At 40.1% G+C, this 24958-nt stretch overlaps 1 protein-coding gene across 1 annotated transcript in view; it reads right to left on the bottom strand.

Moving 5' to 3' along the window:
* celsr3 (cadherin, EGF LAG seven-pass G-type receptor 3) overlaps positions 1 to 23118 on the bottom strand; it is a 74904-nt gene extending 51786 nt beyond the window's left edge. The window contains exons 1-3 of the mRNA XM_053625439.1: positions 17172 to 23118; positions 8079 to 8416; positions 5372 to 5660 (exon numbers count right to left, since the gene is read on the bottom strand). Coding sequence (XP_053481414.1) covers positions 5372 to 5660; positions 8079 to 8416; positions 17172 to 22182 — 5638 coding nt within the window. The 5' untranslated portion in view covers positions 22183 to 23118. The remainder of the gene's footprint in view (positions 1 to 5371; positions 5661 to 8078; positions 8417 to 17171) is intronic.
* Positions 23119 to 24958: the final 1840 nt, after the last annotated feature.

Below are 24958 nucleotides of genomic sequence, written 5' to 3'. Positions count from 1 at the left end.
AGTGCATGTCTTTGGACTGGAGAAAGAAACCCCCAAAGCACAGGGAGAACATGCAAACTCCGCGCACACAGGGTAGTGAGGTAAATGTGCTAAGCACTAAGCCACCATTCCCCCATTTGTCCATATATAAACCAAAAAAAGTTCATTTTTCTCGTTGAATATACATTACCTCTCTCGTGTATGTAAGAAACAACCCAAGTTGTGATTTCATTTCAGCTTTTCAGGTCTCAGCTAAATTTCCAGCCTCACAAAAAAAAGGGAAATGGAGACCCATTTTTCTTCTTTTTCTCAGTCTTTTCATGGAAATGAAGTTAACTGTGGCACACACACATTTCTGAATTGCAGTATTGACAATAATGACATTCCATAATCTCTTTTCCCCTCTCACAATCTTGCAGCACAAACAGTTCTGTACATCATAGACACACTGTCTGCACTTACACTTTACCTTTGCTTAGCATAGCCTGTGTTTGCAGAAATTCTGATTAATTGCTTAGCAATTTGCATGTTATTTTTAAACTAGCTCAAAAAAAAGAGAAAACCTCACCACCTACAGATTACCTTTTTCCTTGTTCCAAAACTAGCCAAATTAGGTGTGAAATCTACTGAACTACATTTGAGGTAAGGCTGGGCGATATGACAAAAAATATCATGATACTTGAAGACTTTTCTACGATCCATGATATGTGTCATGATATGCTTGCAAAAAAAAAATTTTACTTAATGGGTACATAAAGCATTGATATAAAACAGAAAAATAATGCATTCAAATAATTGTAATAAATTCTAAAACTAAGTAAATAATAATAATAATAATAATAATAATAATAATAATAATAATACCCCGCGACCCTGAAAAGGAGTAAGTGGTTGAAGATGGATGGATGGATGGATGGATAATAATAATAAAATCAGCTTCCGACTTTGTAATTGTCATTTTTAAATAATCAGTCACATATACATTACAGCACAGTGAAATTCTTTTTTCTTCACATATCCCAGCATGTTAGGAGGTTGGGGTTAGAGCGCAGGGTCAGCCATGATACAGCGCCCCTGGATCAGAGAGGGTTAAGGGCCTTGCTCAAAGGCCCAACAGTGGCAGCTTGGCAGTGCTGAGTCTTGAACCCCCGACCTACAGGTCAGTAACTGAGACCTTTTAACCGTCAAGCCACCACTGCCCCTGTTAGAAAAAGATATGATGATGCCTGCCATATTTCAGAAAAGTGTATTGGAGTAAGTGAAATTTTGGATTAATTTATTTCTAACAGATCTGAGACCAAACTATGGTAAATAACACAATATACAGTCTGTACAACATATACACTATACACTCGAGCACTAAACTCTCAGAGAAACATGATGCAGGTGACCGCAGCTCTAAAACTTATTTCATGCTCTCTCATCACCCTCTCTGTTGTCTGCTTCCTCTCTCTCTCTGTCTTTCTTTCTGTTCATCCTTCCGATACACCACTCTTTCCCCACATGTACACATGTTCCTCTCCCTGCTTCTCCCCTGTGGTGTGTGTTTCGCTATTTATTCTCTCTCCTTTATTCACGTGATGTTTAATTCATCAAAGCCCCCGCTTACCCGACAGGCAAAGTAGCTCCCCCGCAGATCTTTCACACATGGTATGACCCCCAGGGGAACCCCATCTGCCCCTACCTCCATCCGCTCTCTCTGTCCCCCTCTCTCTGATCTTTCCTTTTCTCTGTCTCCGCACCCGCCATCTCTCTCTCTCGTACACTTTCCCCTGTCCTCTGCATATCATTTCCATCTCAACTTCTCTTCATCACTGTCGTTCTACTTTATTACTTTTCTTCTTCACATTTCTCTCCATCTCTCCTTCACGCTTCCATCACTAATTCTGCTCTTTCCTCTCATTCCCTCCTCGTCCTACAGACGCCACCCTCTATCCTGACCCTCTTTATTTTATTACTTGTCCATTAATTTGTATTTTCTCCTCCCTCCTTGTGTGCATTACTCAAGCTCAATAAACATTTCCTGTCTCTGGTGTATTTTCAAGGTGTGGCGCTCATATTTGGTTCATAAGTCAATGTTTTTCTCAAGGGGTTTTAGGAATAATGTGCCTCATTGTTGCTTTTTAAAAATAATAATAATAAACAATAGTTTAGCCTCTAACCTGCTTTTCAAAATCAATTCATTCATCTTCAGTAATCACTTTACCATGGAACCTATTCCAGAAATACTGAGTGTGAGGTGGGAATACACCCCGGATGGGTCACCAGTCTGTCACAGGGCACCATGCACACACACATACACACACACACATATTCACACCTAGGGGCATAGCCAATCCACCTATCCACATGTTTTTGGGAGGTGAGAGGAAACAGGAGAACCCAGACATGCACAGAAACTCCACACAGATAATCAGCCAACCCTGGAGCTGTGAGGCTGCAATGCTTTCAGAATGCACATTAATATTACATTCACCTTAGATTGATCATGCTGGTTTTCTTAAAGGAGTTGCATAAGTTTTGCATATAAATTTTGTGAGGTCCTGAATTTGTGTGCTTCTGGGTATGTTGTTGTCGGAAAATAATCAACAACAATGTAGTATGATGTGTCCTGGCATGGATTTACTGTTACCATATCCTGGAGTGTTTTATTCGTCTTATACCACAGCAATTAACCAATTATTATATTTGTATCTATAAAAAAAAAATGACACATCATACTTTTTTATCCATTTATAGTTACACTTAATGCTTTAGAATGTGCACAAACATCAGCTCCTGTTATCATTTTTCATATTATACTGGCTATAAAAAGTCATTCCCTCACCAGCGTCTCTTTTTTCCCTATCTTGAATTATATGGAGTGTCTGCCATACAAGTACCTGTGAATTTGTTGTTACTATAGAAGCAATACAACTTTTCAACACTTTATTCAACACTCAACACCTTCTGACCAATCATATTCAAGAACTCAGTAGTGCTGTGGTTATAAATTATTGTCATTTCTGAGCACCTTTGTGGAATTTGTATTGTAGAATCTTTAATGTAGAATTTTTTACTGTAGAAGCTTTAATGTAGAATTTGTACTGTAGAATCTTTAATGTGGAATTTGTATTGTAGAATCTTTAATGTAGCATTTGTACTGTAGAATCTTTAATGTGGAATTTATATTGCAGAATCTTTAATGTGGAATTTGTATTGTAGAATCTTTAATGTAGAATTTGTACGGTAGAATCATATTGTGGAATTTGTATTGTAGAATCTTTAATGTAGAATTTGTACTGTAGAATCATATTGTGGAATTTGTATTGTAGAATCTTTAATGTAGAATTTGTACTGTAGAATCATATTGTGGAATTTGTATTGTAGAATCTTTAATGTGGAATTTGTACTGTAGAATCTTCAATGTAGAATATGTACTGTAGAATCTTTAATGTGGAATTTGTATTGTAGAATATTTAATGCAGATTTGTATTGTGCAATCTTTAATGTAGAATCTTTAATGTAGCATTTGTACTGTAGAATCTTTAATGTGGAATATGTATTGTAGAATCTTTAATGTGGAATTTATATTGCAGAATCTTTAATGTGGAATTTGTATTGTAGAATCTTTAATGTGGAATTTGTACTGTAGAATCATATTGTGGAATTTATATTGTAGAATCTTTAATGTAGAATTTGTACTGTAGAATCTGTATTGTAGAATCTTTAATGTGGAATTTGTATTGTAGAATCTTTAATGTAGTATTTGTATTGTAGAATCTTTAATGTAGCATTTGTACTGTAGAATCTTTAATGTGGAATATGTATTGTAGAATCTTTAATGTGGAATTTATATTGCAGAATCTTTAATGTGGAATTTGTACTGTAGAATCTTTAATGTGGAATTTGTATTGTAGAATCTTTAATGTAGAATTTGTACTGTAGAATCATATTGTGGAATTTGTATTGTAGAATCTTTAATGTAGAATTTGTACTGTAGAATCATATTGTGGAATTTGTATTGTAGAATCTTTAATGTAGAATTTGTACTGTAGAATCATATTGTGGAATTTGTATTGTAGAATCTTTAATGTGGAATTTGTACTGTAGAATCTTTAATGTAGAATATGTACTGTAGAATCTTTAATGTGTAATTTGTATTGTAGAATATTTAATGCAGAATTTGTACTGTACAATCTTTAATGTAGAATTTATATTTGAGAGAAATTTCTATTCTTGGTTTGACTGAGGAGAATCTGCATGAAATTATCACGACTTTAGTTAGCAAAGATTTCATCTGGAGTCTTTTTGTCAGATGGCACAGGATGCCAAAAGTATAAATTTAGACAGCAGAATTGTTGAATGGATGGTGAATTATATGGTTAAGCTACAAAATATGATTGATTTTCAGACACACAGTGTGGAGGCCAGAGTTGCCAGATTGTTTTTCTCATAAACCTGGAAGAGAGAAGTGAGACAGCATGCCGCACAGCTTCCCTCTCTGAGCAAAAAGACTGTTAACTTTTAAATCAGTCTGCTGGGGTTTTGAGGCTTTTTTTTGCCATTTTAGGACTGATTTATTTATCCAAGAATTCTTACAATTCCATTTCATTTCTTCATAAGATCCTTAGCGCTCATTATTATAAATCTATCATCATTAGGCAACATGTGGCACTCTGGAGACTGACAGGCTCCTGTGGAGGCTGTTCTGGCACAGTTCAGCGATGTCATTTGGTCGATCATTTCCATTAAGGATAAAATGTTAGTTTTGGAGTTGAAGTATTATTATGGTACAAAAACTAAGCACTACATGTCACAAGTACAAAGTGTACAATGTAAAATTGTAATGCTCAGTGAATGGTATTGACACACTACAATCTCTGTCTGTCTTTCCTTCCCTGGGAGTCATCAGTCAATCAGACCTTGCCTGCATGAAGAAAAGACTATATAGTTTAAAAGTAGAAGAAAAGTAGAAAAGTGGGGGGGGGGGAGAGACAGAGAAGAGGCGGGGCTTAGAGCAAGTTGAGTTCTAGGAAATGAACTAAAATTGGTCAAACTTGTTTCTTACTGAACCACCTGTTGCTATCTATCCCATCTGCATATTTTTATTAAGAACTGTAATAATAAATATATTGTAATAATAAATACGGGATCAACACGTTCCAAGAAAAGATCCTGTTTGTGTTATGTTGCAGCCATGGATAACTTTTTCTTCTCCATGAATATCCTCAAGCTTCCTCCTTCCCTCATTATCATCCCCTCTCTTCATCCTGTTTCTCTGCCTCTGCTATCCTGCATCTCATTTGGAACTGCTCCACTTCTTCTGACTGTGCTAACTAATGAACGTGAAGTTGTGTCTTGGCCTAAAGCCTACATACATACCCAAAATCATCCTCATACACACACTCACCTGTATAATTCTCTCTACAGATGCAGGTGTATCCTCCCTCCCTGCGCGCACACACTCCTCCGTTCAGGCAAGGATTCGAGTAGCACATATTAATCTCGATCTCGCAGTAATCCCCCGTGAAGCCGGTGGGACAGCGGCAGCGTAGGCCTGCGATTGGGTGGATGGGCCGGAACAGCATGGAGGGCGAGGAGATAAAGGGGGCGGAGCTATTGAAGCGCAGGACGCTGATGCACTTCATGTAGTTCTGACACGGCTCACGCAAACACACGTTATCATCAAACGGCAGCACCTGCAGATAGCAACACAGGAGTTAGGAGAGAGTGTATGTGTGTGTGTTTGTGTGTGTGTGTGTGTTTGTGCGTGTGTGTGTTTGTGTTTGTGCGTGTGTGTCTATGTGTGTGTATGTGTGTGTGTGTGTTTGTGTGTGTGCGTGTATGTGTGTGTGTGTGTGTGCGTGTGTTTGTGTGTGTATATGTATGTGTGTGTGTTTGTGTGTGTGCGTGTGTGTGTGTGTTTGCGTGTGTGCATGTGTGTGTCTGTGTGCGTGTGTATATGTATGTGTGTGTGTTTGTGTGTGTGCGTGTGTGTTTGTGTGTGTGCGTGTGTGTTTGTGTGTGTATGTGTGTGTGTGTTTGTGTGTGTGCGTGTGTGTGTGTGTGTTTGTGTGTGTGTGTGTGTGTTTGTGTGTGTATGTGTGTGTGTGTTTGTGTGTGTGCGTGTGTGTTTGTGTATGTGTGTGTGTGTATGTGTGTGTGTGTTTGTGTGTGTGTGTTTGTGTAAGATAAACAATATTCCTTTTGGTGTTGTATGATATGGTCCGATTTGGTAATTTTTTTCTCTTGATTCAGGTGTCTAGTTATTTATGTGATAGTTAATTGAGTCTCGGATTATTGTACAATTAGTATTTTAAAGGAAATATCTTTTATTTAATATTTTATGCTCTAAAAATGTGAGTATTAGAGCAATTGTACTTAACATTGAGAAGGGAGAGGAGAGAAAGCAAGACTTGACAGCAAACATTGAAACAGTTTTTCTTCAGTTTTGAAATTTTTGCACCTTTATTAATTAGCGCAATCTAGCATGAACATAATGTACCTTTAAAAATGTCTGGACTATCATACCTTTCATTACCTGTTAGAGTAAAACCTTCCCAGGTAATACATACATAATAAACGTAAGTATAACTGTGTTTCAAAGAGTGTAGGTTTGCTAACTTTCACAACAAACATAATAAAAGCATTAATGCTAACTAGGTGAGCTGAGCTGCACAGATTAAATGATCTAAAGATGCTTGTAAGCTAGCTATCTATCTAGAGTAGGTTAGCTCAGACTGGGTTAGCATACTGATGCTAATAAAGGCAGTGCTGCTGAATTTACCAACAAGCGAGCAGAGCTAACAAATGCTGTGGTACTTACGCTTGTGAATGAAACTTGATCACGCTTTGAGTCCAGCTAGCAGAGAAAACGTTAGCGAACTAAATATGTACTCTGCTGGCCAAAAACAAAGCTAACAATGTCATGTTCAACCTTTGATAAGTCAGACACCTCAGAGAATACTTAAAAGACACATTAACTAGCAGCTACAAGGTGAGGTTATTGGCGTTAGCTTCATTATTAGCATATTTGTTTGGTCAGTTTTTGCCTTTTCACTACTTTATCATCTATTTTGGAGCTATGCATCATTGAACTGCTTGAAATATTTCAATAAATCGCACAAGGCATTATTGTGCTAATTAATTTTTTTTTTTACCACAGCGCTGGTGAATTCTTATTTCTGTTAGGTCAGAACGTGTTGATAATTTTTTAATAATAATAGCAGCTGATAGTAGTGCCAGATCTAATACAAATCACAGGTTTATTATATATAGGATATTATATCATGCCCTTACCATGTGATCATTACGCTACCTTGATCGTGTACACAACAACACGTTTTAGGACATTATAACATTTATATAGTTAACAGGTAATTTATAGAAATGTTTAAAACGAGTGATGGACCTTTCTTTAATAACTAAAAATTTGTAATCATTGGCAAATTTCTGTGGTATAAGAGGAATAAAGCACTATGGAGTTAGGAATAAATAATAAACCCAAACAAGAACAACAGCACAGTAGTAGTTCTCTGTGTTTATGTGCACATACAGTGTGATCCTAAAGCCTGAGACCACATTACAAATCTGGGATTCTTTTTTTTTTTTTGAAAATTCTAAAACAAAAAAATGTAAATGTGAACATCTGCAATATTCAAGATGTTGCACAATTTCTAGGTCACTTTTTAAATGTAAGCAAACTTGTGATATTGAACATGTTAACTCTATTGGACAAAAGGTCAGATTTTCCGTGAGTCTTATCCCTTCCATCGGAGCATGTGTTCAGACAACACGCCGATGGATTTGATCTAACATGGGTCATCGGGTTGTACACCTTTGGAGTCTGTGTCAGCTCGAGTGCACTGTCATTAAAGCAAAAAGGGGACATAACAAATGCTAACAAAAAGAAACGCTGAAATAAATATTTCTGAGATTTCAAAGACTTTTCACTCAGGCTGTTGTCAATACTATTATTTGTAATGAAAAATTTGTATTCAATTATAAAAGAATGCAAAATAGAAGCATTTTCACTAGTGCGCTCAGACTTTTGGACCTCACTGTGTGTGTGTGTGTGTGTGTGTGTGTGTGTGTGTGTTGTAAATTGTGCGAGTTACCTGCATCTGAGTGAGCATATTCAGTCTTGGTCTGTTGAGGTAGAGCTGCTCCTCCAGCGCTTCTGAAGGGAAGAACTGTCCTCCAGGCAACGCTGCTGAAAAGCTGACGTTCAGCACGCGCTCCGCTTCGGCATCCGGCTGCACGTTGAAAACAAACACGTCCACAGGAGCGACTGACAGCACAGATGACACGCCTTCCAGGAAGCCAGCGAGCAGTGGCGACAGGAACTGCTCCTGGGACATATTCTGGAGTCTCACAGTAACACTGCTGCTTAGCATGTCTTCAGTGATGATCAGCACCCTCAGTTCACACTGAGCGCTGATGTTGTGAACACCGTCTGAGATGAGAGATGGGAAGAGGACAAAGGAGACCACAGCAAAATCAATGTCAATCATTTTGATAAGTAATCCCCCATAAAATGCACACCTGAGAACTCCGAGGTCTTAAATAACACTTGGTTTTAATCCATCAAATGGTTTCTGTATTGAATAATACATCGACAAAGTTCCACCGATATAAATACACAGATGTCCTTACTCTTTTATCTTTTATCCTCATCAAAGTCATAGTCGATGAATATGCAAATTAGAAATGCCCCCTGAACTACCTCAGGCAATTCTGACACGTTTTCCAGTTCTGAAAAAAGATCAGAAAACCTCTTAGGTTGAAACACGCTTATCATAAAAGTCTAAAGGCAGCTTTTGCACTCACAATAAAAAATATGCTTTTTACAAACATTTTAGTAAAATGCATTTAATTAATGTGTTTCTTGTATGTATATATGTATGTAGGTATATGTACATATACATGTATATGCATGTATGTATAAAAAATGTAGGGGGGGGGGGTTGTTGGTGGGTTTAGCTCCACTGTTTGTTTGTTGTTCTGTAAAACGTGAAAAGATTTAAATAAAAAATATATTTTTTAAATAGTGTAGGTAGATAGATTGATTGATAGATAGATAGATAGATTGATTGATTGATTGACCTACACCCTGAAGAGTTTATTGGCTTATTCCTATGGGAAGGTATAGAACCCTACAACTGATGATTTCCTTCAGATAAGGTTCTATGGAGAATGCCTTGGGAGGTTAGAACCCATAATTTTCTAAAAAAAAATCAAATAAAAAACCCCAAGTGATTGTGTGTGTTTTTTATCTATTCAAATTCAGCTCTAAATCTTATATGATTGGTTCCTTCAGACATGGGTCTACTTTTTCTCAGGTTATGATTTGACACATAGATACGTGAACATGTAAGTTCCATCTATAAAACATGATGTAAGGTGAAGGAAGATGTACACTTGCTCAAGGGTTCTTTGGCTGGTTAACAATCCTAGCTTCTTAAAGAGGATCTACTTGGAACCTTTTCTGAAAAAGAAAGCCCTCTGTTGTAGGGCTTTACATAGAATCTACTATGGCTCCCCCAGAGGGACAAACCAGAAGAACCATTTAAATGGAAAAAATGGAAACTTTTTATTATTATAAAAATGGAAAGTGTTTATTCACAGGAATCAATAATTCCCTTTTGGCATCCATTATAAGTGTGTTTCAAGTCACCAGGTCTTCTGTTGTTTTCTCAGTACAGGGAAATGTGTTGAAATACATCTCAGGAGTAATGACACATACTATACAGATGCAGTGCATAGAGATTACATGGAGGAAAAAAAAGCACTTGGGTATTCCTTTCAAGCCAAATTACTCAAAGATCCAGAACCTCACCACATAAAAACAACACAGCATTCCTGTGGGGAGCAATTACCAACTCAAAGTCTATTTATTTTTGCCTTCTGTGCGATAACGAACACTTTTAATCCCACTGCAACAAGGATTTAGGGAGGGAAAAGTGTGGAAAATGAATGTGATATGCATTTTAATGTCACCAGATTTCTCCTTTCCTAATAACTAAAACTAACTTTTAATGGAACGCCGAAGAGATAGAGAGAATAGAGAAATTGCAGGAGTGTGGAGCAAAATGAAATGGTAGAAAGAAATGAAAGGAAATACATGACTGAAAGAATAGTATGAAGGAAAAGAGAGCAGGAGAGAGAGAGGGAGTGTGTTTTGGGGGATGGGAGATGTGGCAGCTGGTTTTATTACAGGATTATGGGGACTGACTCCCTGTTGACCTCTTGCTTACACACACACACACACACACACACACACACACACACACACACACAAAATGATGGTAAAACAGTGAGCACACAATTCCTCCTGCTTTACCCTGATCTTTACATAAAACCTGGCTAATATAAACAATTAATTCAGTTAATAATGCTAATCATGTAATACTGTAACTATATTAGACATGGAGATTAAATCTGCACATTCTTCCTGATTACACACTAATATGTATAATACGTAACATATCATATTACAATATAACAATGTGTGCTTGTGTGTGTGTCTGTTTCCTGGAGAAATATCAAATCCTCCTTCATGTCATCAGTGAACAAAAAGCAGATCGTTTCTGCCTGTGGTTATTACAGTGAATTAATACACCAGTTAGCCTTATTCTCATCTGAGTGGGAGTCTGGGCTTTTTCACACCCATCATCACTCCAGCATCACCATCACTGCTGCAGCTGAGTGTATGCACTGAGGCCCTGTTTACACCAGTGCGTTTTCGTTTTTTAAAATACATAACTGTTGCTACGGTTACGCCCGTCGTCTACACTGCTCGGTGTTTTCGACCCTCGAAAACAGAGACTTCTAGAAACGCCAAAGACCCTGTTTTAGTGTGAAAACTCCAGGATCGCTTTTCAGTGTAAATAGACCAAAATGAAGACTTTTGAAAATGAAGGCGTGGCTTCGCTCGCATTCGCCCCTCTGATTGGGTCTTCTGGATCATTGAGTATCCTTCCCTGATTCGTCAAGCCCCTACCATGTGATCATTACGCTACCTTGATTGAATACACAACAACACAGAGACTGAACCGCAAGCTTTACTGGCTTTGTCGTCATTCTTAGCAGCCATTGTGCAGTTCAATTCTGTATTTTATAAAACTGCAGCTGCCTACATGCTCAACAGGCAAGCTATGATTAGAGCAATCGGCAACAAATCTCTTTTCAAGCGGCGTAAGTCCTACATGGAACGCTGATTTGGACTTGCAACCAACTTCCTGTTTACACTTGTATGCGCATGCCCAGTGTGCATGAATGGTCACGTGATATGCGTTTTCGGTCGTGTACTGTGGACGGAGATCATTTCTGAAACACAGCGGAAACGCCAGTGTGGACGAGGATCGTTTTCATTTTAAAGCGGAAACGCACTAGTGTAAACGGGGCCTCAGTATGTGTGAGGATGCTTCTTCTGTTATATAGTCTACAGATTAATACCTCTCTCTCTCTCTCTCGCTCACTCTACTTTCTTACATCAGTATTTCCATTCATTATCCAGTCTCTTTCAGTAGATCGACTTTTCTTCCTTTTGTCTTCCTTTCACACTCTTGCTCTCTCTCTCTCGCTCTTTCCGCCAGTGCTATTCTAACTGTGTTTAATATTTAATAACCCGTCTAACTCTTTCACGCTAATGTAAAGTTTATTTTAGAATCTTTTATATTGCTGGGAGGAAATAAATGGTTGTCTCTGTGTTTGGATATGTGTACTCTATTTTTGTAGGCTTTACTTTCTCAGGGAGGAAAAACATTTGAAGCGATGGGTCACATTGTGTGAATACAGAGAGAGAGAGACAGAGAGAAAGAGAGAGAGAGAGAGAGTCGCTGTACAAAAGTGTTACCCAAACAAAAAAATAGAGTAGACCAGCTAAGCCAGAAGACTCTGTGTAATCAGTTACACACACACACACACACGGAAAATGGCAAATACGCCATTTCACATCAGTTGAAAAATACCACCTAATAAGTACCTAATAAAGACATTCTAGACCATTTTGTGGTTCCAACTATGACAACAGGTCCCTTTCACCAAAGAAACATTATATTCAGCTAACTAACAACAGCTTTATTGCTAATCTCTCAAACGTCTCAAAAGCTAGCATGCTAATAACGCTGACCATACAAACTGAGTGCTAATAGCCAGCTGTCACAATACAAACTGTCCTAATAAATACACAAGTGTACATCGCAACAGATAGATTACAGTAATAAGTATTGTATCTCCTGCTGTCACATCTGTTAAAGTTTAGATTTGTTTAGGATTGTAGACTGACTTCTCGAAGCTGTTTGAGTGTAAGAATGCACCTATAACTAGACAAATATATGATTATAAAATATAGAATTGTAGTGATGTAGATTATATAAAGAATGTAGTAAGTAAATGTCAAAAGTATTGGATGAAAGAAAACGCAAGTAAAGTTCAGATACTTAAAAAACAGATTTATGTACAATAACATAATAATTGTGTTGTGTTATGTTCCTCCTCTGGCTACAAGCGCATAATGCTGATGCTATGCTTTATGAGGCGTCTTAATGTTGGGAGTCGTTTGTACATAAAATGTACCTTCCTGCTGTAAGAAATAATCTCACATCAAGACAGACTCGTACTTCTCAAGAACTTGTCCTTTGATTATAAATTGTTGCACATAAACCTGTCTTATCCTTTGCTCCTATCGAGACTCGAACAATATTTTTTTAATGTCATCAGTGCTGTTTGCCTTTCCTGTGTATGACCTGCATACTCTTTTACTGTAATTCATCACAAACCTAATAGCAAAATATTACTCTCCGGTGTTGCCCAGAGGAGGATGAGTTCGTCTTTCGAGTCCGGCTCTGCTCGAAGTCTGTGACTCATGCTGTCTCTAGGGAGTGTTTTTCGATGCTACTGTTGCCTCTATCTTGATCATTAGGGCTACAAACCTGTAATGTCTGTAAAGCTGCTTTCTAAAAGTGTCTGTAGTAGAAAGTGCTACACAAATGCATTGGAATAAATTGCACTGAATTAAACTTGAACTGCACTTCCCAACTGAATTGAAGTGTACTGAATTGAACTTAAGAGAAAGGAACTGAATATATCTACACACGTTCAAGTTCCATCTGTGATTTATTCCAGCCTCACACTCAGCTTTCAATACTACATTAACATACACTGCAGTATTACAGCAGTGATTATTATAGAGTGTTGAGCAAAACCAATTAAATCACCTAATCAATGCGAAATGCCTTTCAGTTTATTAAAATGGACCTTTTTGACTATCAAACAGTGACTATGTTTACATGGACAGCAGTAATCTAATTATTGACCTTATTCTGAGTAAGACAATATTGTGATTAAGGTGTTTACATGAGTCGCTTTTAGAATATTCCTTTCATGTACCCGTTTTACATGTTATAGAACATAGCTCGATTAACAGCACACGTCATTACGTCCCCACGCCACGCCGTCCGACGTCCCTCCAGAATTTCACGTATCAACATACAGTTTGTCTCCATTATGGTACCGTATACAGTTTTGGGTGTTTTTATTTTCAATTTTTACAAACGCTTCAAGTGTGGTTAATTATTTGTCATGCTGTACGTGCATATAGACGACTGCTTGAAGCTGTGGGCTGTGTCCCAAACCACGTACTTACCTACTATATAGTAGCCGAGATACATGTATTTCACCTACTACATAGTAGGTAAGTACGCGGTTAGGGACGCAGCCATGCTCTCTTGTTTGCCGTCAAACGGTCGAGCACTGCCATGTGTGTACGTGTCCTGTCGCAAAATGCGGTGAAAACTCTCACACGACGTTAATAGTGTGATTAACATGTGTGCATGTCTGTAATACACCTCGATAATGCGATTAAAACAGGAATACTCCACATGTCTTAAATCAATTTGTGTTTACTTCGAGTATGACTTTAGTTGGATTAAGGTAATTAAAAATTGCTGTTTACATGGTAGTTTCTTAATCAGAGTATTGTCTTAATCGGGTTAATATTGGATTATTATTGTCCATGTAAATGTACCGACTGTGTGTAACTCTATGTAAAGGCAAATGACCGAACATTTCTACTCTCCAAACCTTATAAATGAGCTACATTTTAAACGGTAGTTTAACTTGAGTAGGATTCTGCAGTGCTCCTTCTAGCTCTAGGAAATATACTGCACTGTTTATTCTGAATAAATGAACTAATTACCAGGGTGGAGAAGTTAACAACAGAACAGAGATTGTGCTGGACTGTGAGTAACAGAGTAATAACTACTCATTTGGGACAGTCTGCTGAGTCTGCTTGCCTTTGGCCTGGTGTGTGTGCGTGCGTGCGTGCATGTGTGTGTGTGCAAAAGAGATATAACGAGAGAGAGAGAGAGAGAGAGTGTGTGTGTTCTTCAGGCTCACAAGAAAATTGATATGTGTGGGTTGATTTGGCCTTTTTGTCTACATGAAATGAACTTGTAGCTTCATCTTGTCTTCGCACAAGACATACACAGCATCCTGGAACTATTACAGCAACATTAAATTAAACGCATGTACACATACACACACAAATCATATTAATGCATTGACAGTCCCAGATACAGACATGGATGAATTGCATGAATAGAGAAGAGAGACAGAGATATTGAGAGAGAGCGAGGGCGAGAGAGAGAAACACAGAGACTCATTTAAACTACATTTGCAGTACAAATTAAACACACGCACACACACACAAACTGAAAAACACAGACAAAACCATTCTACTGGAAGGGCACATGCACATGACTGCTGTTTAACACTTATTCAGTCATACTATGCCACTTTAGTTTTGCTATATGTTGGAATGTATGTTTTGTTTTGTATTGTGATATATTACAAAAGGAAGGATGTGCTGTTATAGGAAACTAATCAGCGATGTAGTGTGATGCAGCCCCACAAACAGCATTAGAGAAGCATGTCCCAAAGTGTTTATTATTTTAATTAACAACATGTCATACTTTCTAACCGCTTGTAATTACATTAAATTATGTGGCACATCTGCAAAACAAGTTATTTCCTGTTATCACTTATGTTACAGCAGCTATTATAGATGAACCTTCAGCAGCCTCTGTATCTTTCTCTCTCTTAGAGTTTATAAGACAAAAAAAAAAAAAACGCAATTACGCAATCATGTTATCAGGAAACCGCAAAGCCCTCTGTTTGGAAAAGTTACAGCTTCTTCTAAAGTTACTTCACTATATCAGTGATTACAGCGTTTTTGATCTGTACATGGAGTGTATAACTTCTTAGAATGAGCGCATTAACATAAACCGTGTAACTGGAACTGCTGTTATGGAAAATTAATCACATTTCCAAATGTAGATAGGCTTACTTAGAAAAACCAATGGAACAGCAGTTAGTGTCAGAACAGCAAGCGCATAACCATAATCATATCATGAGTCATGCACTATTCTGCAGTTCCTCATGTAGAGGAAGGCAAAAATACGTAGACTGGCAATTACTGTAGTAAGTCTGCTTTTCTTGTAAAAACCAATTTGTGTTCTCTGTATAATTTGCGCAAAAATTATGAATATATCATGAACACGTATGTGTGTGTGTGTGATTTATTCCAAAATACTAGCCTGTAACTAGTGACAATATCCAGTTATGTGTAATATACAGTACTGTGCAAAAGTTTTAGGCACCCTATTTTTTTTTAGTACAAACTATGATATGGATTTTTTTTCATTTTATGACTTCTACGTTATCAAGTCAGTACGAAAAACATTTTAGATTCGCAAAACATTAGTTTAAATTAAATGTTATAGAATAATGTTTGTATGTCAGTAAAGAAAGCAGCATATTAAGTGGTAAGAGACACTTTTAAGATAAAACACACAATGATGGGTTTTGCTGCAAAAATAAGAAGCGAGTGCGACAGTCAAAGTCTCCAGAAGAACCGTGGCTGGTTCTGCAAGATGCTCAGTAAAACTTACAGCTCATTTCCTTATAAATCTGCACAAATTGTACCGTAAATTGTATTTTAATTCTTTTCTCACACCAAATATTGACTTTGTTTCATTTACTACTGTTTATTTCTCTTTACGGTATTCTTTTTTAAATGTAAAAACATTTAATTTTATTATTTTGAAGGCATCTTTGCTCTACAGCATTTCTTTGTATGTGCCTATATATATATACACACACATACATACATACATACATACACACAAAAAGTACATGCTCTCTCATTAACTCAATAAGACCAGATCCTGTCACTCTCTATCAGCATGCACTGAGGGAGTGTGATATTGGGTCAGCTCCTCAATAATATTACCCGCTAACCCATCTCTTCAGTCAAGAAGAGAGGTGAGCAGTACTGACAGAGAGATATGGGGGTATAAGAGCAGAAAAAAGAGAAGCAAATGGAGGACAGAGTGAAACTGGGCTTCACATGCAGGAGAAGACAGCATGACAGGTAAAGGCAGAATGCATGCCAAAATCTAATTGAGTTGGCTTTGACTGCAGCTTGAATCAGTGCTAAAACCTCTGAATGCCACACGCGCACAGACACACACACACACACACACACAAACCACTACATTTTATGTCATCTCCCTCATATGGACAGCCCTAAGAAAAAAGATATCCTGCAGGCCATCAAAATTAATCATTGTTAAACAAATATTGCTGTGAAATATGTTGCTATTCCAAGCCACATTTTCCCAATACCAGTACAAACATCATCATATTAAAACCAAATAAACCTACAGCTTCAACGTGCCCAAAACCATTATATCGCTTTTAAGCCATGCCACAATGAGACCAATGTTGTCCTTACAGCCTCTGCTTATAGCACTTAAACACCATTATTGTATATTGTTACCTACTAATACCAGGAAGCCACCATTAGCCCCTAATGCAATTCACAATGATCTGAAAAAGCTTGTATGATGTCAATCAAGAGTCAGATTTCTCTACAGGTTATTTCTTTTTTCTCCCTTTGTGTTTTACCTTCTCACTCTCTCTCTCTCGTTAATTTAGACAATATTCTCTGACACTGACCAAGTGCTGCCTTTGTCAGTCTCATAAAAGTCCTACAAGACAATTGCACAGAAGCAAAGGGTTATACAAACCATTTTGACCCGATTTGGCTCTATCCTCATGCCATTGCTTCACTTCCTCTTTTCCCTATCTCCTCTACTCAGCACATCTCTTACTCCCATTCCCCATTCCCTCTGTTCCTGACTTACCAGTGACAGTGATGAGCATGTGGGCGACTAGTGGGCGATTGTTGTCCAGTTCACTGCTGAGTCGGATTTCTCCACTCGTGTTGTTGAGCAGCAGCAGGTGAAGCTCATTACCAAGTTCAATTTTGTAGTAGAGGCGGTCTGTTACATCTGGGTCATGGGCCGGAACACGCCCTATAACTCCACTTGGGAAAGTGTTGGAACGATTTGACACAAAGTTGTTAAATATAATCTGAAAGTTCTTCATTTCTGGGCTGTTGTCATTTTGGTCAATAAGTCGGATCCGCACCGTGGCCCGGCTTACCAGAGGTGCTGATGTGGCTTGGACGACAATGACATACTCGTTACGTGTCTCATAATCCAAGTCAATCAGGGATGTGAGCTCTCCCGAAAAGATGTCCATCTGGAAGATTTCTGGAATATTACCTTCAACAATTTGGTACATGATCTGGGCATTAGGGCCTTCATCTGGATCTGTGGCTGTAATCTGAGCTACGACTGATCCGACTGCACTGTTCTCTTTCACCCGTACCTCAAAGTCATCAGCAGGGAACACAGGAGCATTGTCATTAACATCCATGACACTGACCTGGATGCGGACAGGTGTGCGTTGAGGTGGAACTCCACGATCCACTGCAAAGGCTGTGAGTTCATAGAATGGTACACTTTCACGATCAAGTCGACGCACTGTGCGGACTATTCCAGAAGTGGGCTCAATGGTGAAATCGCCATCGCCATCTTCTCCATTTTGGAAGGTATACTGCACACGGCCATTAGTATGAGCATCTCGGTCAGTGGCAGAGATCTGTAGGACACTTGTAAAAGGTGGGGCATCTTCACTTACCCCACCCTGGTAGTGTGGGCTGAGGAATTGTGGCGCATTGTCATTCACGTCATTCACGTTGACTTCTACATAGGTTGTGTCAGATTTCTGTGGTATTCCATTGTCACGAGCTGTAATGGCAAGAGTGTATGTCATTTGGTCTTCGTAGTCCAACTCAGCTTGCAGTGTGATTGCACCTGTTGCAGGATCAATTCGAAACTGTGGAATGTTGTCTTCTAGGAAGTACGTGATCCGGGCATTCTCGCCAACATCGTCATCTGTAGCACTTATTACCACCACTGTGCTACCAGGAGGTCTATCCTCATTCACATTCACAGAGTAGTGAGCACTCTGGAACACTGGGCGGTGCGTGTTTGCATCTGTGATGTTCACATGTACCTGACAGGTATCATGAAGAGTTCTGTCAGAGGCAGTGACTGTTAGTACATACCGCCGCTCCTGTTTGTAGTCAAGTGGCAGTGCCAGGGAAAGAAGGCCAGCTCCTCCAGCTGTGCTGATAGCAAAACGATTGCGTGTGTTTCCACCAGTGATCTGGTAGGTGACTGCACTGTTGACATCACGGTCGACTGCCGTTACGCTAACAACACTCGTTCCAACTGCAGCGTCCTCGTTTAGTCGAACATAGTACTCTTTCTGCAGGAACTCAGGACGATTATCGTTGACATCCATCACAGTGATGGTAACACTTGCTGTGGCAGAAAGTGGTGGTGCGCCATAATCCCTGGCCTCAACACCAAAGAAGTAGTGCTCCACTGATTCCCGGTCAAGCTCTGAACTCACTGTGACCCAGCCAGTTGCAGCATTGATGACAAAAGGAGTGTCTGTGCCAGTTCCTGTTAGCCTGTACTCTAGCCGTGCATTATCACCGCTGTCAGTGTCAATGGCTTGTATGTGCAGTACAGAGTGGCCGATTGGGGCACTCTCAAGCACTGTAGCTTGGAATGGTGTAGATACAAAAATTGGTGGGTTGTCATTGACATCAGTCACTTGGACACTAACTATTCCAGTGCTGTTAGACAGAGGTGGGCGACCACTATCTTGAGCACGTAGTCGTAAAGTATACTCACGTTCGGTCTCAAAGTCCAGTGGTGCCACTACCTCGATTTTTCCAGTAACACTATCAATTGTAAACTGCCCTCTGCTGTTCCCACTGATAATGTTGTAGTGCACAGCAGCATTTACGTCTTTATCCTCATCAAAAGCACTGACACGCAAGATTTCTGAATGTGGCCGCACGTCTTCTCGAACTGCCACTATGTAACGTTTCTGACTGAACTGTGGAACATTGTCATTCTCATCCAAAACTGTTATGTGAACGTTAACGGTAGCAGAACGTGGACCTGGCTCTCGTCCTTGATCGTTTGCCTCCACCTGTAGTGTATAGCGTTCGTTTAACTCTCTGTCAACGATACCGCGAGTTGAGATCAAACCTGATCGTGGATCAATTTCAAATGCAGAACGAGCAACTGCCGCACTTTCCCCAGTAAACCGGTAACGAATGTTAGCATTTGCTTGGGAGTCGAGATCAGTAGCACGCAGCTGCAAGATTAGATACCCCTCTTCCACATTCTCTCGAATTGTTTCACGGTACTCTGTCTGTTCAAAAATTGGAGAGTGATCGTTCCGGTCAGAAACGGCAATAGCTACCATTGTTGTTCCAGACAAACGTGGCGAGCCATGATCTGTCACAGTCACTCTGAAATAATGCAAGTCCATGTGCTCTCTATCCAGTACATGTGTGGTAGTGATAAGTCCAGTCATAGGATCAATTTTAAAGTAGTCCATGGATCTGCTGTTCATTAAAGGTGCCATGCTGTAGCTGAGCCGTCCTGCCTCTCCAGGATCTGGATCCTCTGCTGTCATTGATATAACAGAGGTACTTGGAGGCTGGTTTTCTGCCACCTGAATCTGATAGTTATACTGTGGGAAATGGGGGTGTCGATTGGCAGCTCTACGTGTGCGTCCAACAGGAGGGACAGCTAGTTGCTCATCTAGTTTTTCTTTGAAGTACTCATAATCATCCATGACTTTTTTCTTGTTACTTTCTTTCTCTGTTTGTTTTGTATCAGTGGTAACCTCTACTGGAGTGCTTTCTACCGAGTCTCTGCTGTTTTTTGACTCATCTATTTCTGCCTTAGTCTCCTTGATTTGCTGCCAGTCTTTGTTCTCATCTTCTCTAACTGTCTCTCTTAATGTCTGTGAGATGTCGCTGCCTTGACCTCTTCCTCCCTCTCCCAGTAAATTCATATCTCCTTCAGACGCCTCTTTCTTTGTGCTATCTGCATTCACCCACCCTCCTCTTTCCTTGCTTCTACCCTTTCCATACTGCCTGTTACCCTTCCCCCTGCTATCCTCCTCCTCTTCCCTCACCTCTCCTGCAATCTCTCCCTTCCTCCTCCCTCCTGAGACCCCAACCTGCTCCACATGCTGACTGACAGCCTCAGCTTGTAATGGCAGCACTTTACTGGATTTTAATTGCGTTTGCGAGGCTCCCCTGTTGGTGGCTAAGCTGTTGCTGGTGGTGCTGTCAGTGCATGCCGGGTGTGGACTCTCCATTGGGACAGAATCCAGGTGAGCTTGAGGACACGGCACATGCGCTGTGAACTCTTCTGCTGAAACCTTGCTGTCCTGTTTGCTATCAGTTTGAACAATTCCTGTTACTTTTAGAATTTTGTCACTGGTGCCACTGTTGCTTTGATAGTCATTCTGCTGATTGTTATTGTTGTTGTTGTTGTTGTTGTTACTGTTAGAGTTGCACAAGAACAAACTTTGAACAAAGTTTAACTTAATATCTGGAGTTGACTCACCCTGTGTGCCATTTTTGTCATTGTTCAAAGTCCAAGTGTAAGTAGGGAACTCACAGGATGTTTCAGTAAAGTTCAACTGAGCCGAGAGCTGGAACTGTGGCATTATGTGAGTAATACTATCCCTATGTTTAACTGGTGAGTCAGAGATTTTCTTGCTTTCTGAGACAGAGAAAGAAGAGATGAGCATAGACATGGATGGATAATTAGTTACTCTCTCAGCTGGGCGAAATGATTTTCCAGTAAAGTCGGTGACACGTTGTGACACGTGACTTCTGTCACTAATTGAAGAGGCCCTGTGCACCTTACCTTGATTTTGTGGATACTTCTTGTTATACCTTCCTCTCTCATCTCTAAGCTTTGCATTCAGGTCAGGGGTGTCAATTAAGGTGATATTTTTTCTAGATAAATAGGATGGTAAAGTAACGCCAGTAAATGAGATGATCTTGCGCTCTCCAATCAGATTGTGACTGGCTTGGTGCCCGTATCCATTTAAGAATCTTTTAGAGCAAGCTGCGGGCTCGACAGTGACTCCTGTAAGCCGGCATGACTTCAGACAGATGTTTAACGGTCCTGAAAGGTGTTGCGTGCGGGACCGAGTGCTATTCCCAGCGGCTGCATGAAAACACCCCTTCCAGCCTTCTGTGGAGGGATCGATAGCATTGGGGAGGCTTGGGGCGGGACTGTCCGTTATCCATGGATTCCTTCTGTCCTGTTTATTGGCGTCCAAAACACTGCCAGCCGCATTAGAATTTGAATTGTCCGTTGATAGCGGCCGAGTCCACCTCTTGCCAGCGCTAAACTTCCGTTTTGAGGGCAACGAGCTGCGCTTCGGCCCGGTTCTCCAACCTCCTGCGCTCTTATCCAAACCGAAGCGGGCATCCATGCGTCCCTGTTCCTGGTGCTCACGTTGTACAGAGACTCGCCCACAGTCGAGACGGCATAAACACGAGCATGCTCTAGTCCTTTGCACAGACCTCTTTTTTCCAATCTGAAGCAAGGGAGCGAGAAAAGGGGAAACAACGCCCTTCTGTACACCACCGGGAAGCTGCTGAAGGCAGTGTCCAGTCCGAGGCGCTGGTTCTGATGCATATGACCCATTGTAATCCGGCGGCGACGAGGCCACGCGGACTCCTGCTGCTCTGGACCGCGAGATCGGAAATTGGTGTCTGGATCCGAGCCACGCTGCTGTCCGTACAGGGCGGATCTCCGAGTCGCTCTCAGCCAGAGTCCGCGCGTCTCCGGGGGCCGGGTGGTGGCGGCGCGGCGTGGCTGCTCTCCCCGGGACAACGGCGAACAAAGAGCAGAGCAGAAGGTACAGCAGGAGCGACGGCGGCGAGCTAAAGCCCAGCAGCAGTGCAGCCATTAGTGTGGCGAGATCCTATTTCTGCCCCCTTTTCCCTCTCTCCCTTCTCTGTGTCTCTCAGTCTCTCTCCTTCTCCCTCTCTCGCTCTCTCTGTCTTCCGACGCCAGGTCCTCTGCCACCGCCCGACTCCTTCCGCCGTGCTCCCCCGGTCTGCGCTCTCGATGCTCCCGGGAAGCTCGCATCTACTCTCGTTGTCGGGTAGAGCTCGCGCTAGCAGCTGCACGGGCGCAGCATCTTCCCTACTTACACACATTCAACATGGCTCACAGAGGAACCGGTGCTACTATCATTCCTCCCCCCTCTCGCTTTCGTTCTCTCCTCCTCCTCTTCCTTTCTCTTTTCCTCTTTAGCTTTCTCTATCATGCTCTCTCAAAGCACGCGCACAGTCTCTCTCTCTCTCTCTCTCCCTCTCTCTCTCTCTAGGATGAGAATAGCCCATTGGAGTCTGCGCAGGACCGTTCCTCCAGCCGCCATAACCTACTCTGGAAACATTCTTTGAGATGGAAATACATCAGATTTCAAAATGAAACACAGAAATCTTACAAGCGTTATAATTGAAGCAATGCGGTTAAAACATGACGTCATGAAAGTAAAAGATTACGTGGTGGATTAATCATTAACAAAAAAATGTCGCCCTATAATATACATGATGTATCTATATATTTGTAATATTAATGACAAATGTATAGCATTAATCATAGACTCCTCCATTATTTTAGAAGTGAAACCTATAGCAGGTTGGTTCCCTTCCTTTGTGGCTCTTTTGTAAGCCGGTGTCCACCTGTGACGTCATACCTTGGCCATAGGACATTTTCAGGGTAATTATCCCATTTCAATCCATTAATGCACATTCAATTTCGCTCGATGGCTACGCCCTATTTTTCCCCCCAATAATAGCAATATTAACAGGAGAAATAAGAAGAAGAACATAATGCCCTAAAGTACCACTGCATAGACTTCGGAAGCTGTTAAACATGAATTATTTAGTATATATTATAAGAAAGCATAAAAAATTATTTTAATAAACAAAAGGCTGCTATAGTAAAGAAATATACCACACTTTACAAAATGGTAGCTTTTATTTAATTTTTTTCCATTTTTATTTAGAGCTCATCATAGAATCATTTCCAATCGCATAATCATCTCCCACTGAGAATGGGAAGCTGCATCTAAAATAAATTTCCGCGGTAAAAATAAATAAATAAATAAAAACAACAACAACAACAAAAACACCAGTCTGTGTGTCCTGCAGTTTGGCTGCCTGTGCCACAGCTGGAACAAATCCACGGATGGTGTAAAATGCATACAGCTCAATTATACCAAGCACAGACACACACACACACACACAGAGAGAGAGAGAGAGAGAGAGAGAGAGAAGCCACCCTCTCGCCCACGGTTCTCATGCTGTCTCGTCTGCGCTGAGATGAACTGACGGACGCTATGGGCTCCATGTCTTGCGGTGTCTAAGCAAAAAAAATCCCCATTATATAGGCCTCATGTCTAGCTATCAGTTTACTGTCAGTGTGTGCGTGTGTGTGTGTGGACTGCTCTCTTATTGCCTTATTGGTACTATATCATACTGTACAGTCTTGGCTGTCTAAGTCACGTTAGGTGAGAAGAAGAAGGAATCCCATAAAAGCGCTTCCGCAATAAAGCCGCTCTTTTTTACGCACTGACAAAGCTGATCAAACCGCCTGCGAGATCCAGTAAAATGCACAATCACTTCTACCTGCAGTACAGTCTTCATCCTCCAAAGTGCAAATTCATGTAGCTCACTTTAATCAGTTTCTTGGACGCCGAGAATATTTGATATAGCCTAATATTTTCCTACAGTAGTGTTTCAGTGGAGATTCAGCACCAAATGCAAATAATAATAATAATAATAATAATAATAATAATAATAATAATAATAATAAATGACACTAATGAGCTCGCTCAGGTTTTCGGGATTATGATTGGCCCCTAACTATTTGGCATTGAAGAGTTCCATAATACATGTCTCCCTGGTTTCTGGACCGAGGACAGCTCCTCTGTCTCATCCATAGCTTTCACTTGCAGATCCTTCACACTTAAATGAGATTTGTAAATGGTTAAATTCTTTTAGTTGTGTTTTCCCCAGGGCGTTTCCGAATTGCATATTCATGCATATTCATAGATCCTGACACCCTTAACGGAGCCAAGATATAAAGAGGTTTCTCAGCCATTTTAGTGGTTTCTCTGCACTGAAAAAAAAAAAAAAAAGGGTTTTCAGCCTTATGCCATAGGAGAACCTTTTTAAGTTGCATAAAGAACACAGAAATGGTTCTTGGATTAAAGAACACAGAAATGGTTCTTCACAGCAGTGCCCCAAGGAACCATGTTATCACATGTGAAATTATGTTATCACATGTTATCACATGTGTCTTTAAAAAAAAAAAAAGTTATTGCTTTAAGAAACCGAAGTAAGGTTCTTAAGAGTGATGCCAGGAGAACCTTTTCCAGGTCCACAAAGAACCTTATAGGGTTCACTTTAATCTGTTAAGGGATGGTACCTTGATTAACCTGCTCTGAAGAACACAAATAACTTCTTTAATCTCCACAGAACCATATACAATGAAAAATGGTTATTGATAAGAAGAATGGTGTTGTATGGTGCTGTAAATAACCATCGAAGAACCATTATTTTAAAGAGTTTGACCTTAAAAACCACATTCAATACTTTATTATTCTACATAGACTATATGTAATGTTTTAAAATACGAGAATCACCAAATTTAAAATTGCATCGTATTCTTCT

Source organism: Ictalurus furcatus, chromosome 5 (assembly GCF_023375685.1).
Source record: "Ictalurus furcatus strain D&B chromosome 5, Billie_1.0, whole genome shotgun sequence".
NCBI classification, from domain to species: Eukaryota; Metazoa; Chordata; class Actinopteri; order Siluriformes; family Ictaluridae; genus Ictalurus; species Ictalurus furcatus.
This window is presented reverse-complemented; position numbering and strand designations above follow the sequence as displayed.